The sequence below is a fragment of the Oncorhynchus nerka genome, unplaced genomic scaffold (assembly GCF_034236695.1).
Source record: "Oncorhynchus nerka isolate Pitt River unplaced genomic scaffold, Oner_Uvic_2.0 unplaced_scaffold_1880, whole genome shotgun sequence".
NCBI classification, from domain to species: domain Eukaryota; kingdom Metazoa; phylum Chordata; class Actinopteri; order Salmoniformes; family Salmonidae; genus Oncorhynchus; species Oncorhynchus nerka.
This window is the reverse complement of record NW_027039444.1, coordinates 5,087-22,219: the sequence shown is the minus strand read 5'-3', so window position 1 is coordinate 22,219 and position 17,133 is coordinate 5,087. Positions and strand designations below refer to the sequence as shown.

General features: G+C 39.8%; 1 protein-coding gene and 1 pseudogene across 1 annotated transcript in view; both read left to right on the top strand.

The window, feature by feature from the left end:
* Positions 1 to 2,325, top strand: part of LOC135567654 (uncharacterized) — a 29,752-nt gene extending 27,427 nt beyond the window's left edge. The window contains exon 22 of the mRNA XM_065014958.1: positions 2,284 to 2,325. Within this exon, the coding sequence (XP_064871030.1) occupies positions 2,284 to 2,325 (42 nt within the window). The remainder of the gene's footprint in view (positions 1 to 2,283) is intronic.
* Positions 2,326 to 9,258: 6,933 nt separating this feature from the next.
* Positions 9,259 to 16,752, top strand: LOC135567653 (guanylate kinase-like; annotated as a pseudogene).
* The last annotated feature ends 381 nt before the right edge of the window (positions 16,753 to 17,133 follow it).

The window sequence follows — 17,133 nt, the reverse complement described above, 5'->3', positions numbered from 1 at the left end:
CAATGTTAAAGATCACCACCACAATCTGTCTTTATTATAACTTTGATGAACACTGGTTAGCCGTTATAAATGCTTATACACAGTGGTGTAAAGTACTTGTGTAAAAATACTTTTAGGTACTATTTTTGGGGTATCTATACTTTATTTGATTATTTATATTTTTGTCAACTTTTACTCCACTACATTCCAAAAGAAAACAATGTACTTTTTACAAGTTACATTTTCCCTGACACCCAAAAGTACTCGTTACAGTTTTGAATACTTAGCAGGGATGGGAAAATGGTCCAATTCACGCACTTCTCAAGAGATCCTTGGTCATCCCTACTGCCTCTGATCTGGCAGACTCACTAAACAAAATGCTTTGTTGTAAATTGTGTCTGAGTGTTGAACTGTGCCCCTTGCTATCAGTAAATAAAAATGGAAAAATAAAATAGTGTTGTCTGGTTTTTGCTTAACATAAGACATTTTAAAATGATTTATACTTTAACTTTTGATACTTAAGTACATTTAAAACCAAATACTTTTACACTTTTATTCAGTAGTATTTTTTCTGGGTGACTTTACTTACATTTTCTTTTAAGGTATCTTTACTTTTAGTCAAGTATGAGAACTGAGTGGTTGTTCCACCACTGCTTATAAATGTTTATAAATGCTTTGTAAATGATTATTGATGTTATGTTTATATACATTTACATTTTCAAACAAAAACATGTATTACTTATTTAGTTAATAAATAGTTAATGCTGATTCTGGAAAGTTATGACATTTTACTGAATTATCTTTATCTAAATGATGTTCAAAGCCCTGTAGGCAAGAATATTGTCTAAGAATAAGTCCTGACCTGTTGCCCTTCTCTATGTTATGAAATGTCTCATCATTAAATGCCAAACAGCCCTTTGCATGTTGATTTGGCCAATCCAGAGCCTTGTTATATGTGTTTGTGATTGTCCTTTAAGAAACAATTGGACCACTTAAGGATTAGTCCAGCCCTGGTCAGGTCAAGACTAGCCCATTCAATCCTGCTATTCTGAGCTTTCCTAAGGTTATGCCCATCCACTGTTCTTGCCAAGACAAAGGATATATGAGCTAAGAGTCTGACCCTCTAGGGCAGGAAGGAGGGATGGAGAGAGAAGGAAGACATAGCTGGGAACTATTTTCATGGGCTGAGCTAAAGTAAAAGTATTCACAATAAGGCACAAGTAGCATCAGGACCCATCTATCTCTATCAGGGGTGTCAAACCCGGAGGGCTGTCTGTCTACTAGTGTTTGTTTTTCTTCTCAATTCAGACCTAGATAACCAGGTAAGGGAGTTACTAACTAATCAATGACCTTAATTTGTCAATCAGGTACAAGGGAGGAGGGAAAAACTCCAGACACTCGGCCCTCTATGATTTGAGTTTGTAACACCAGTGTCACATGTGACAACACATGTAATACTGTACAAACACCTGACACCTGAGAGAGAGTGGGTGGAGCATCTGAAGAATCCTCTATGTGACACCAATGTCACACGTAACTGCAAACAACACGACAGCCACCTCTTACATACAGACTGCAAATCTACCAGATCAAACATGGTCTATATGGCCTATCTCCAAAATATCGCTATTTTTTAAACAAGCAATATAAATGTGGTTGCAATTTCAGTTTCATCAACCAGAAAAAGACAGAAGAAATAGCACTGCTGGTCAGAGTCAATCAATCAATAATAAATAAAGTCTTAGCAAAAGTGTTTAACTTTAATTCACAATCTGTAAAAACTTTGAGAATAGAAAGGTTCAGAACTTTTGTGAAACCACAGCACAATGGAAATATACACTATTGTTCAAAAGTTTGGGGTCACTTAGAAATGTCCTTGTTTTGAAAGAAAAGCACATTTGTTGTCCATCAAAATAACATCAAATTGATCAGAAATACAGTGTAGATATTGTTAATGTTGTAAATGACTGTTGTAGCTGGAAACATCAAGCTTCATTAAATAGTACCTACAAAAGACCAGTCTCAACGCCAACAGTGAAGAGGCGACTGCAGGATGCTGGCCTTCAGGCAGAGTTCTCTGTCCAGTGTCTGTGTTCTTTAGCCTATATTTTCTTTTTATTGGCCAGTCAGAGATGGGGCTTTATCTTTATAAAACTCTGCCTAGAAGGCCAGCATCCCGGAGTCGCCTCTTCACTGTTGACTGGTGTTTTGTAGGTACTATTTAATGAAGGTGCCAGTTGAGGACTTGTGAGAGGTGTATGTGTCTCAATCTAGACACTCTAATGTACATGTTCTCTTGCTCAGGTGTGCACCGGGGCCTCCCACTCCTCTTTCTATTCTGGTTAGGGCCAGTTTGCGCTATTCTGTGAAGGGAGTAGTACACAGCATTGTATGAGATTTTCAGTTTTTTTGGCAATTTCTCGCATGGAATAGACTTCATTTCTCAGAACAAGAATAAACTGATGAGTTTCAGAAAAAAGTAAATTGTTTCTGGCCATTTTGAGCCTGTAATTCAAACCCACAAATGCTGATGCTCCAGATACTCAACTAGTCTAAAGAAGGCCATTTGTATTGCTTCTTTAATCAGGACAACAGTTTTCAGCTGTGCTAACATAATTGCAAAAGGGTTTTCTAATGATCAATTAGCCTTTTAAAATGATAACCTTGGATTAGCTAACACAACATGCCATTGGAACACAGGAGTGATGGTTGCTGGTAATGGGCCTCTGACACCAATGTAGATATTCCATATTCCAGCTACAATAGTCATTTACAACATTAACAAATGTCTACACTGTATTTATGATCAATTTGATGTTATTTTAATGGACCAAACAAAATTGCTTTTCTTTCAAAACAAGGACATTTCTGAGTGACTCAACTTTTGAACCGTAGTGTATGTGTCAGCTAGAAATTGGATGGTCTTCAGAGAGGGAGGGGTGAGGATAGCTGAAGGATGGGACTAAAAAAACAAACTAAAGATCACTTTTGGAAAATATACTGTCTGTGAAATATATGTAGCTGGGAAGTGGAAGCCTAAGTATTGTTGTCCACACTTACTCCAATTTGGGGAGGGGTGGTAGGGTTAGGAAAGTAATAAAGAAGGGAAATATATTTTAAAAATACATATATAAAATAATATATACATTTACCCAAAAATATATGGGGATCGGAAATAATGCAGACAATTACATTGATAGAAGCCACAATCTATCTGCACATTAAAGCTGATCTACCCACAAACAACAACAAAAACACAAAAACAACACGGTCTATACTTCTGACTGTGTCTGTGGTACTTAAAGTAGATGATGGGATGCCTGTTGTTACCCTTAATCACATTTCCTCCTTCATTAAGGGTTATCATTAAACAGTGTTTGGTAGCTTAAGAGCTGAGGACAACGTTCTTGACCAGTGATTTAAAAAAAATATATATTTAACCTTCATTTAACTAGGCAAGTCAGTTAAGAGGCAAATTATTATTTACAATGGTGGCCTGAGGCTACATTGGTCAACCAACGGATTAAGAGAGGTACTGGCTACACTGTTTTGACAGAGCTGTGAGGCCTTAAGTGTGGGGAAGATGCAGCCAACGGAGCCAATCATGATGACCTGAAGTAATTAAGCCGCTACCTGTTTAGACACCGCAGGTAAACAAGGCCAGCATGCCGGTGTGCAAATGGCTGATGAGCTGATGGGAGGAGGTGGTAATTGATGCTGACAGTAAGCTGTCTCTGTCAATCAGTGTGACAAACACACACTAGCCACAGGTCACACAAACGCACACACACGCACACACACACACACACACACACACACAACCTAGACACACTCTCACACACACCTCAAACACCCGTGCAAGCTCCTCTCCTCCATCCCAATCACTTAAGACACCTCCTCTACAGCCACACAGTACTGCCACTGAGAGAAGGTAAGACAACATACAACTTGAACGATGCAGGACAGACATAGCTAATATACTGTAGGACAGGCATAGCTAATGTACTGTAGGACAGACACAGCTAATATACTGTAGGACAGGCATAGCTAATGTACTGTAGGACAGACACAGCTAATATACTTTAGGACAGGCATAGCTAATATACTGTAGGACAGACATAGCTAAAATACTGTAGGACAGACATAGCTAATATACTGTAGGACAGGCATAAAGGAATGTACTGTAGGACAGACACAGTTAATATACTTTAGGACAGGCATAGCTAATATACTGTAGGACAGACATAGCTAATATACTGTAGATATACTGTAGGACAGGCATAGCTAATATACTTTAGGACAGGCATAGCTAATGTACTGTAGGACAGACACAGCTAATATACTTTAGGACAGGCATAGCTATTATACTGTAGGACAGGCATAGCTAATATACTGTAGGACAGGCATAGCTAATATACTGTAGGACAGGCATAGCTAATATACTGTAGATATACTGTAGGACAGGCATAGCTAATATACTTTAGGACAGGCATAGCTAATATACTTTAGGACAGGCATAGCTAATATACTGTAGATATACTGTAGGACAGGCATAGCTAATATACTGTAGATATACTGTAGGACAGACACAGCTAATATACTGTAGATATACTGTAGGACAGACACAGCTAATATACTTTAGGACAGGCATAGCTAATACTGTAGACAGGCATAGCTAATATACTTTAGGACAGGCATAGCTAATATACTTTAGGACAGGCATAGCTATACTTTAGGACAGGCATAGCTAATATACTGTAGATATACTGTAGGACAGGCATAGCTAATATACTGTAGGACAAGCACAGCTAATATACTTTAGGACAGACAGCTAATATACTGTAGGACAGGCACAGCTAATATACTGTAGATATACTGTAGGACAGACATAGCTAATATACTGTAGGACAGACATAGCTAATATACTGTAGGACAGACATAGCTAATATACTGTAGGACAGACATAGCTAATATACTGTAGGACAGACATAGCTAATATACTGTAGGGACAGAATAGCTAATATACTGTAGGACAGGAATAGCTAATATACTGTAGGACAGGCATAGCTAATATACTGTAGGACAAGCACAGCTAATATACTTTAGACAGACATAGCTCATATACCGTAGGACAGGCACAGCTAATATACTGTAGATATACTGTAGGACAGACATAGCTAATATACTGTAGATATACTGTAGGACAGACATAGCTAATATACTGTAGGACAGACATAGCTAATATACTGTAGGACAGACATAGCTAATATACTGTAGGACAGGAATAGCTAATATACTGTGGGACAGGAATAGCTAATATACTGTAGGACAGACATAGCTAATATACTGTAGGACAGGAATAGCTAATATACTGTAGGACAGACATAGCTAATATACTGTAGGACAGGAATAGCTAATATACTGTAGGACAGGCATAGCTAATATACTTTAGGACAGGCATAGCTAATATACTTTAGGACAGGCATAGCTAATATACTTTAGGACAGGCATAGCTAATATACTGTAGATATACTGTAGGACAGGCATAGCTAATATACTGTAGGACAAGCACAGCTAATATACTTTAGGACAGACAGCTAATATACTGTAGGACAGGCACAGCTAATATACTGTAGATATACTGTAGGACAGACATAGCTAATATACTGTAGGACAGACATAGCTAATATACTGTAGGACAGACATAGCTAATATACTGTAGGACAGACATAGCTAATATACTGTAGGACAGACATAGCTAATATACTGTAGGACAGGAATAGCTAATATACTGTAGGACAGGAATAGCTAATATACTGTAGGACAGGCATAGCTAATATACTGTAGGACAAGCACAGCTAATATACTTTAGGACAGACATAGCTAATATACTGTAGGACAGGCACAGCTAATATACTGTAGATATACTGTAGGACAGACATAGCTAATATACTGTAGATATACTGTAGGACAGACATAGCTAATATACTGTAGGACAGACATAACTAATATACTGTAGGACAGACATAGCTAATATACTGTAGGACAGACATAGCTAATATACTGTAGGACAGACATAGCTAATATACTGTAGGACAGACATAGCTAATATACTGTAGGACAGGAATAGCTAATATACTGTGGGACAGGAATAGCTAATATACTGTAGGACAGACATAGCTAATATACTGTAGGACAGGAATAGCTAATATAGTGTAGGACAGACATAGCTAATATACTGTAGGACAGGAATAGCTAATATACTGTAGGACAGACATAGCTAATATACTGTAGGACAGGAATAGCTAATATACTGTAGGACAGACATAGCTAATATACTGTAGGACAGACATAGCTAATATACTGTAGGACAGACATAGCTAATATACTGTAGGACAGGAATAGCTAATATACTGTAGGACAGACATAGCTAATATACTGTAGGACAGGAATAGCTAATATACTGTAGGACAGACATAGCTAATATACTGTAGGACAGGAATAGCTAATATACTGTAGGACAGAATAGCTAATATACTGTAGGACAGACATAGCTAATATACTGTAGGACAGACATAGCTAATATACTGTAGGACAGACATAGCTAATATACTGTAGGACAGGAATAGCTAATATACTGTAGGACAGGAATAGCTCATATACTGTACACTCTTTGAGAAAAGGGTTCCAAAAGGGTTATTTGGCTATCCCCATAGGATAACCTTTTTTGGTTCCAGCTACAACCCTTTGGGTTCCGTGGAAAGGGTTTGCAAACAAAAACAGTTAATCAAAGGGTTCTCCTATGGGAAAGGGTTCTCCTATGGGAAAGGGTTCTCCTATGGGAAAGGGTTCTCCTATGGGAAAGGGTTCTCCTATGGGAAAGGGTTTTCCTATGGGAAAGGGTTCTCCTATGGGAAAGGGTTTTCCTATGGGAAAGGGTTCTCCTATGGGAAAGGGTTCTCCTATGGGGATAGCCAGGTTCTAGGTAGCACCTTTTTTTCTAAGAGTGCAGGGTAGCAGAGACATGCCTAGAGTACATCAAGTGGTCTGTCTTCAGTAATCAATTTAAACAGGAAATGTTGTTTTTTGAACACTAAAGTGTTCTTTAGTTGCTATGCTTGGAAATATACGTTTTGTGCGTACGTAAGATGCACCTAAATATTGACAAAGATTATACAATGATTTGGTATAATTTCAGGTACCTACATGCAGTAGGATTTGTTGTCTTTGGAAAGTTGTGTCCTTTTAAGGGCTAGGCAATAGACCCTTTACTTAATTATTCAATTATGACCACAATCCCATAGCAAAAAAAAAAAAAGCCTAACTAAGGTCAGCAGACAGGAATCTGGGTTTTATTGGTCTATGAGTATCTTAGAGTGGATTCTGGTATCCCCTCCAATTAAATAAGTCAATCTGTTTGATAGTCTTTAGTGTGCTATACCCATGCAACATCTTTGAATGTTAAGGACCACATTAATATAGAGAGTCAACCAGGACACGAAATAGGTCAGACTGCCTGATTAGCCATTGACTCTGTCAGCAACAACATCATTTCACCAACAGTATGAAGAGCGATCCGCCCATTACTCGAATGTTTTGCCACTGCTGATTGACTTGAAATGTGCCTATTTGAACATGGTTTATATCTGGGAATGTCCTTATTTTCAGAGTCACAATAGAACAACCAATATGACTTCCTGCAGGCAGATATATGGTGATGATGCAGACATACAGTGTTGACGCAGCTCAGTGCCGGGTGTTCCATTTGGCCCACTTTCTATTAATCAACCTCATTGGCCCAGATTGACTTAAGTAAAGGCGTGCATGGTACTTGTCTGTACTGGACCGTGAAATCTATTCCTAATCCCTTTTACAAAGTCCTATCATCCAATCTGCTTCATTAGTGCATTCCGACTTATTTGCCTAATGTTGAGTTGGGTTTTTGCTAAAGTGAGGAATTGTCTATGTCCCCAATGTTGGTTTCATGGAAGAGCTACATAATTCCCATAGTGCTAACAGAGTGTTACTAGAATGGCAGCACATGGATGAGCTACATTATAGAAGTGATTATAACCACCTGCTAGATTAAACAGTCAGGGCAATTTGCTGAATCTTTCTTCAGGTTTCTGTGGGTTTTGTTTTTAACCCTTAACGTCTGGACACTCTTGATGTGTGGTCCCTGTGTGGTCCTGAAGTGCAGTCCCAATGGCTGTCCCCCATATATCATTGTGCCATAGCCATTCCATCAGATGAGTTTATTCCCTGGATCAGTGGATTATCTCTAGCGTCTGAGCCTGGGACCAAAGGAAGAGCTGCTCAGCTTTAGGTTCGCTAGCTGTTTACCCTCCAAGCACTCTAAACAGATTGGCTCCTGAGTTAGCCAGACTTAATCTGGGCAAGAGAGGGTTATTTTGAAGGTTACAGAAGAAGACCTGGTAGTGCTTGATTCCCTTTTGTTTGGTATATCTGTTGTGGTAGTGTCCGGCCAGACAGCAGTAGGCTACTGAAAGGCATTGGAGTTCATGAGTGGACTGGTGCAACCAATACAGATCTCCTAGGTAATCCACGAAGACAAAAGCACAAGGTCCATGTAGAGGTCAAAACTAAAATGCACAGTTGACGTATAAGTATCTAGTACATAGCTTTCTCAAAAATCAGTAGTGGAAAGATTTGTTTACATACAGTGGGGCAAAAAAGTATTTAGTCAGCCACCAATTGTGCATGTTCTCCCACTTAAAAAGATGAGAGAGGCCTGTAATTTTCATCATAGGTACACGGACTCAGCTCTTTGCTTTTTCCACCATAATTTGCAAATAAATTCATTAAAAATCCTACAATGTGATTTTCTGGTTTTTTTTCCCTCATTTTGTCTGTCATAGTTGAAGTGTACCTATGATGAAAATTACAGGCCTCTCTCATCTTTTTAAGTGGGAGAACATGCACAATTGGTGGCTGACTAAATACTTTTTTGCCCACTGTTTATACCTAAAAAAAACTGTATAAATGCATTGTTCACCCGAATTACAAATTACATATTGGTTACCCTATAAATAGTCTTTGGACAAAGAGAGAGAGCAATGTCTTATTTCTGTTTAGCTGGCTGCTTGCACAAATGCTAACTTTAGCATTTTTGTCCAAAAGTTAGCATGTTTTAATTTAATGCCCAAATGACCCAAAAATGTGTAGCAAATGTATAGCTAAAGGAACACTATGTGACAATATGAAAGGTTTTCCACTGTATCTTTCATTGTACTTCCTCTCTCCCTCTCCTCCAGTGTTATGGAAGGACCCAGGCCGGTTGTTTTGAGCGGCCCCTCAGGGGCAGGGAAGAGCACTCTCATGAAGATGTTACTGAGGGATTATGTTGGAGTCTTCGGCTTCAGCGTGTCACGTACGTTTGTGTATATCCTGTCAGGGAGGAAGTGGGACAGCATTAAGCCCTATCTATCGGTACTCTCAGCCTTATCAAACTCTAGGCCAAGTTTGCCAAAGGATTTTGATGTGGGAGAGCTCTGTATCCAATCCATATTCAAGCACAATTATAACTAGTTATAGTTGTGCTGACTGGTACGAGAGAGGATGTCCTCTATCTCCATTCTTCTTCTTGTTGGTTGCAATGGAGACCACTGAACACTACAGAAACGGCACACCTTTAGGGTCGGCTGGCATGTCTTTGAATGCACATCGCTGAGGTTATTGATAGCCTTCCTTATGACCAGGAGTTGATGATGGAGGTTGATGATGGATGTTGATGATGGAGGTTGATGATGGATGTTGATTATGGAGGTTGATGATGGATGTTGATGATAAATGTTGATGATGGATGTTGATTATGGAGGTCGATGATGGATGTTGATTATGGAGGTTGATGATGGATGTTGATGATAAATGTTGATGATGATGTTGATTATGGAGATTGATGATGATGCTGATTATGGAGGTAAATGATGGATGTTGATGATGGATGTTGATTATGGAGGTCGATGATGGATGTTGATGATGGATGTTGATGATGGAGGTTGATGATGATGTTGATTATGGAGGCGATGATGGATGTTGATGATGGATGTTGATTATGAGGGATGATAGATGTGAATGATGGATGTGGATGATGGATGTTGATTATAGAGGTTGATTATGAGGTTGATGATGGATGTTGATTATGGAGGTTGATGCTGGATGTTGATGATAAATGTTGATGATGGATGTTATGATGGAGATTGATGATGGATGTTGATTATGGAGGTCGATGATGGATGTTGATGATGGATGTTGATGATGGATGTTGATGATGGAGGTTGATGATGGATGTTGATTATGGAGGTTGATGATGGATGTTGATGATGGATGTTGATTATGGAGGTGGATGATGGATGTGGATGATGGATGTTGATTATGGAGGTTGATGATGGATGTTGATGATGGATGTTGATTATGGAGGTTGATGATGGATGTTGATGATGGATGTTGATTATGGAGGTGGATGATGGATGTGGATGATGGATGTTGATTATGGAGGTTGATGATGGATGTTGATGATAGATGTTGATTATGGAGGTTGATGATGGATGTTGATGATGGATGTCGATGATGGATGTTGATTATGGAGGTTGATGATGTTGATGATAAAATGTTGATGATGGATGATGATGGATTGATGATGGATTTGATTATGGAGGTCGATGATGGATGTTGATGATGGATGTGATTATGGAGGTTGATGATGGATGTTGATGATGGATGTTGATGATGGAGGTTGAAGTGATGGATGCGTTGATTATGGAGGTTGATGATGGATGTTGATTATGGATGTTGATTATGGAGTGGATGATGGATGTGGATGATGGATGTTGATTATGGAGGTTGATGATGGATGTTGATGATGGATGTTGATTATGGAGGTTGATGATGGATGTTGATGATGGATGTCGATGATGGATGTTGATTATGGAGGTTGATGATGGATGTTGATGATGGATGTTGATTATGGAGGATGATGGTAGATGTTGATGATGGAGGCTGATGATGGAGGTTGATGATGGATGTTGATGATGGAGGTTGATGATGGTGATTATGAGGATGGATGTTGATGATGGAAGTTGATGAATGGTGTTGATGATGGATGTTGATGATGGAGGTTGATGAATGGTGTTGATGATGGATGTTGATTATGGAGGTTGATGAATGGTGTTGATGATGGATGTTGATGATGGAGGTTGATGAATGGTGTGATGATGGATGTTAATGAATGGTGTTGATTATGGATGTTGATTATGGATGTTGATGAATGGTGTTGATGATGGATGTTGATGAATGGTGTTGATTATGGATGTTGATTATGGATGTTGATGAATGGTGTTGAAGATGGATGTTGATGAATGGTGTTGATTATGGATGTTGATGATGGAGGTTGATGAATGATGTTGATGATGGATATGGATGATGGATGTTGATACTTACTGAATGTGTCCTTACAGATACAACACGGGGCCACGTCCAGGAGGTAGATGGCAAGGTACAGTAATATTCTCTGACTCATAAACACAGTGTCACGCCTGCTCCCGCTGTCTCTGGTGCTCGAGGGCTGCCAGGCTTCCCTTCATTACGCACACCTGTCACCATCATTACACGTATTGGCGTTCACTGGACTCACCTGGACTCCCTTCACTTTTTGATTGCCCTTCCCCTTATTTCTGTCTGCTCCCGTTTGTTCCTATGTCAGCATTAATGTCGGTATGTGTCATGTCTTGACGCTGTCTTGTCCTGTTCCATGTCTGTTGCTAAATGGAAATGTTCCTCCTGTCCCTGCTTCTCGTCTACCAGCGTCGATCCTTGCACACAGATCATGTCAGTAAACCAAGAAGGATATCAGTGACGCTCTCCTGATTTGAATCCAAGCTGGTTTTGTAACTTCAAATCTGCTTTCAAGCCTGAATGACAATGAATTGATCATTCTCCTCTCTGTCCATTTGAAGATTACCACTTCTCAAACAGGGAGGCTATGCAGGAGGATATTGATGATGGGAAAATACATTGAGAATGTTGAGTTTTCCGGCAACCTGTAAGGTGGGAACAAGGTAGAGTACATGTTGATAACCTCTGTTGACACCCAAAAATATCTTGAATTACATGTAGGCTTTGTACCCTTCTGATGACACCACAATTCTCAGGCTTTCTAGAAATCCCAGATGGAGGATTCCTGGAATCAAGAGGGAATAACCAGAAATACAAGAACTCTCTAACCTGGATTTCTGAAAACCTGATAATTTTGGGAACATTACTGGAGTTTTGGAACAGTATGCTAGTTAATTTGCTTTTATGTTGCCCTACCGGTGATATTGATACATCAAAAATGAACAAGCAGAGTACTTGCTCCACTGGTGACTAGAATCCAGTAGGGTTTTCTCCTGTCATTGCTTTGTAAAGATATCTTTAAATGCAGAGTCCAGCTAGATTAGCAAAAGAGACAGGCGGGGACAGAATGAGCTTTATCCTCCAGGGTAGCCTAGTGGTTAGAGCGTTGAGACTGGTAACCGAAAGGCTGCAGTTCAAATCCCGAGCTGACAAGGTACAAATCTATGCATTCTGCCCCTGAACAGGCAGTTAATCCACTCTTCCTAGGCCGTCATTGAAAAATAAGAATTTGTTCTTAACTGACTTGCCTAGTAAAATAAAGGTAAAAAAATATATATATTTAATTTTTGTTTTTTAAATACACTGCGTTCAGAAAAGTTTCCTTTTGTCCACATTTTGTTATGTTACAGCCTTACTCTAAAATGGATTAAATAAAAACATGTTTCCTCATCAAAAGCTGCACACAATATCCTATGATAACAAAGTAAAGGTTTTTAGAAATGGTTGCAAAAAAATAAATACATCAATTAAAAATACCATATTTACATAAGTATTAAGACCCTTTGCTGTGAGCTTAGGTCCACCTTTGTCTCCACTGATCATCCTTGAGATGTTTCTCCAACTTGACTGAGTCCACCTGAGGTAAATTCAATTGATTGATATGATTTTGAAAGTCACACACCTGTCTATATAAGGTCCCACAGTTGACAGTGTATGTAAGAGCAACAACCAACCCATGAGATCAAAGGAAATGTCTGTAGAGCTCAGAGAAAGGATTGTGTCGAAGCACAGATCTGGGGAAGGGTACTAAACATTTCTGCAGCATTGGAGGTCCTCAAGAACACACCGCCTACATCATTCTTAAATGGAAGAAGTTTTGAACTACCAAGACTCTTCCTAGAGCTGGCCACCCAGCCGAATTGAGCAATCGGGGGAGAATGGCCTTGGTCAGGAGCTGACCAAGAACCTGATGGTTACTATGACAGTGTTCCAGAGTACCTATGTGGAGATGAGAGAACCTTCCAGAAGGACAACCATCTCCTGCAGCACTCCACCAATCAGACCTTTATGGGAGAGTGGCCAGACGAAAGCCACTCTCAGTAAAAATGTCAGCCCGACAGTTTTTTGCCAAAAGGCACCTAAAGACTCTCAGACCATGCGAAACAAGATTCTCTGGTCTGATGAAACCAATATCGAACACTTTGGCCTGAATAGCAAGTGTCACATCTGAGGAAACCTGGCACCATCCCTATGGGGAAGCATGGTGGCAGCATCATGCTGTGGGATTGTTTTTTAGTGGCATGACTGGGAGACTAGTCAGGATTGAGGGAAAGATGAACAACGATTAAGTACAGAGAGATCATTGATGAAAACCTGCCCAGAGCGCTCAGGACCTCAGACTGGGCAAAGGTTCACCTTCCAACAGGACAATGACCCTAAGCACACAGCTAAGACAACACAGAAATGGCGTCGGGACAAGACTCAGAATGTCCTTGAAGTGGCCCAGCCAGACCCCATACTTGAACCCAATCGAGCATCTCTGGAGAGACGTGCAGCAACGCTCCACATCCAACCTGACAGAGCTTGAGAGTATCTGCAGAGAAGAATGGGAGAAACTCCCCAAATACAGGTATGCCAAGCTTAAAAATCTAATTTTATTTGCCACACACACATGTTTAGCAGATGTTATTGCATCATACCCAAGAAGACTTGAGTCGCTGCCAAAGGTGCTTCAAAAAATTACTGAGTAAAGGGCCTGAATACATTTTTTAAAAACATTTCTATAAACCTGTTTTTACTTCGTCATTATGAGGTATTGTGTGTAGATTGGTGAGTGAAAAAAACACACTATTTAATCAATTTTAGAATAAGCCTGTAACGCAAAAAAATGTGGAAGAATTCAAGGGGTCTGAATACTTTCTGAATGCACTGTACATATCAGGATAGCACTTGATAGCACACAGAACTCAACACCTGCAGTGTCACTCTTAATCTGAACAACTAAACCCTGATAATAGCTTTTGGTGTTATGATTAATGTTACTATCCTCTTACCCTAGCTATTCTGTCGCATGTGAGGAATAGTCACTGGTCTAATGTCACTCCCCATCCCCTGTTATAAGCCTATAGTACATACCTAGGTGGAAAGGTGCGTTCTTGTGCTGTTCAATGGGATCCTTAAACAATTAATGAGCATCATTTATGTTGTCTATTTTCTACACAGCAAGTCTTCTGTAGATGACGTGAGGGCCAAGGGCCTCATCTGCATCTTAGATGTGGAGATCCAGGGAGTGAAGAACATCAAGGAGACTGATCTGGACCCCATCTATGTTTCTATCCAGCCCCCCTCTATTGAGATCCTGGTAAAGTCCAATTCAGAGTTCAGAGCTTCCATAGTCCGCATGGTCCAATAGAAAACATTTACGAACTCATTTGATATGCTCTTACTGAGGTGCAGATATATGTCACGATGGAATACAGACTATCGTGGCTCTGCGTCTGTAAACTCTGTAACTAGTCAACAATCATACAACGCAGAGAGTTTTACTGTATTATGGCGTTTCTTAAGGTTTTGAGCTTGGACCCCTATTATTTTCTCTATATGATAATCATCCTTAGACATGTCAAGCCAACCTGGTCTCAGAGCATTTAGTAAATCCGAGACACTCAATTTAGTATGATATGTTATGTTTCGTATGGTATGTATTCGTTTGTTGATGTCCATCACCAATTTCATATATGTTACGAATTACAATTTGTATTATATGTTATGATTTTGCGTAACATTCAATATGTTATGAATTAGAAAAATTCACAATATGTTATGATTTTGCAAAATGTATAATATGCTACGAATTCTAAATAGGTGGGTAGCTGACTAATGTTAGCTAGGCTAGGGTTTAGGGTTAGGTTAAGTTTAGGAGTTAAAGGGTTAGGGTTAGAGGAAGGCTAGCTAAAGGGTTGAAGTTAGGGTTAGTGAAGGCTAGCTAAAAAGGTTGAAGTTAGGGTTAGGGGAAGGGCTAGCCAAAAAGGTTGAAGTTAGGGTTAGGGAAGGGCTAGCTGAAAGGGTTGAAGTTAGGTTAGGGAAGGGTTAGCTAAACATGCTAAGTAGCTAAAAGTATTAAGACTGGGCTGGTCATCCTGAGTCGGATATGAGACTTTGAAATTTACAAATTGTAATATATTTGGGGACCATTGATGTTTACAGGAAAAGCGTCTGAGGGACAGAAATACTAGACAGAGGAGAGTCTGCAGAAAGCCGCCTGGAGACAGCGCGAGTTGACATGGAGCCTAGTAGGTCCCCCTTACTGTCCCATATAGACATGGCCATACTACAAATGTTTGAAGAATATGGATGGAACAATGAATTATCCGTATATGCCTTTAACAATGATTTTGAGAAGAGCTTTCATTCATTTATCACTCTCTATTTCAGGCAACGAGCCAGGAATAATTGGCGCGCTTATTGTCAATGAAGACTTAGAGAGGCGTGAGAAGCTGCAAAGTGTTCTTATTGAGGTGAGTCTGAAGAGGATGGTTGTCTGCATGTAGTATGGGGACAAAGTATAATTGTCAGTCAGTGGTAGCAGTGGAGGCTGCTGAGGGAAGACGGCTCATAATAATGGCTGGAATGGAGTTAATTGAATGGTATCAAACATATTGAAACCATGTACGTATTTGATATCCAAATATTCCGCCTCCAGACGTTACCACGAGCCCGTTGTCCACAATTAAGGTGCCACAATCTCCTGTGGTCCACAATTAAGGTGCCACCAATCTCCTGTGGTCGGTAGTAAGTGTTGAGTCATATTTATGTGATGGCTTTGTAACTAAACTTGATATTCTTATACTTGTCTCAACAGGAAATAACGAAGGTTCAGTCGACCAAGAAAGAAAGATGCAATTCGTAAGAAGCTATTTGTTATTATGCATATCACAGCCACACATTTTCAATAGAAAACTAGTTAGTTCAATTGAGAACAAGTTTCACTATTCAATGTAAAAGTATAGCTTTTCACGTGTTTAATGTTTTCCACTTTGTTGAACCCTCTCCCTCTCCTCCAGTGTATGTCAGGACCCAGGCCGGTTGTTCTGAGCGGCCTCAGGAGCAGGGAAGAGCACTCTGCTAAAGAAACTGCTGAAGGACTACAAGAGTCTTCGGCTTCAGCGTGTCACGTCACGTTTCGTATCACCAGATGTAGTTTCCAGCAGTAGGGCTGCAGTATCTATCTCCCGGTGCGACTGGACCACGAGGAAGACCAATGAACACTAAAGAAGCCATATACAGTCAGGGTTGAGGCTATTGATATCATTCTGTATCATATGATCACAGAATAGGATGGATGTTGAATTGATGCTCACTGAATGTGTCCTTGCAGATACAACCGGGATCCACGTCCAGGAGAGGTAGATGGCAAAGGTACAGTATAATGTTTTCAGTCACAACACAGAATCATGTCAGTAAGCCCAGAAAGATTTCAGTGGCGCTCTCCAGGCCCAGAATGAAGCTTCCATCTTTAGTAAGAAATGCCTACTGTATGAACGCAGAGACTGGAATTCAATGTATTACATTTTTACATTTTAGTCATTTAGCAGACACTCCAATACAGAGATAGCAACCACATGTCATAGTAAGTACATTTTTCCTCAATAAAGTAGCTACTGTATCAGCAAAGTCAGAGCTAGTAAGGGGGTCAACTTTAAGGCATTACTTTATTATAATTTTTTGGGGTTGGGGTATTATTTGGGGGTGGTGAGGGCGGTAAGGAGTGGGTGTGATGGGGGTGCTGTGGGATTATTT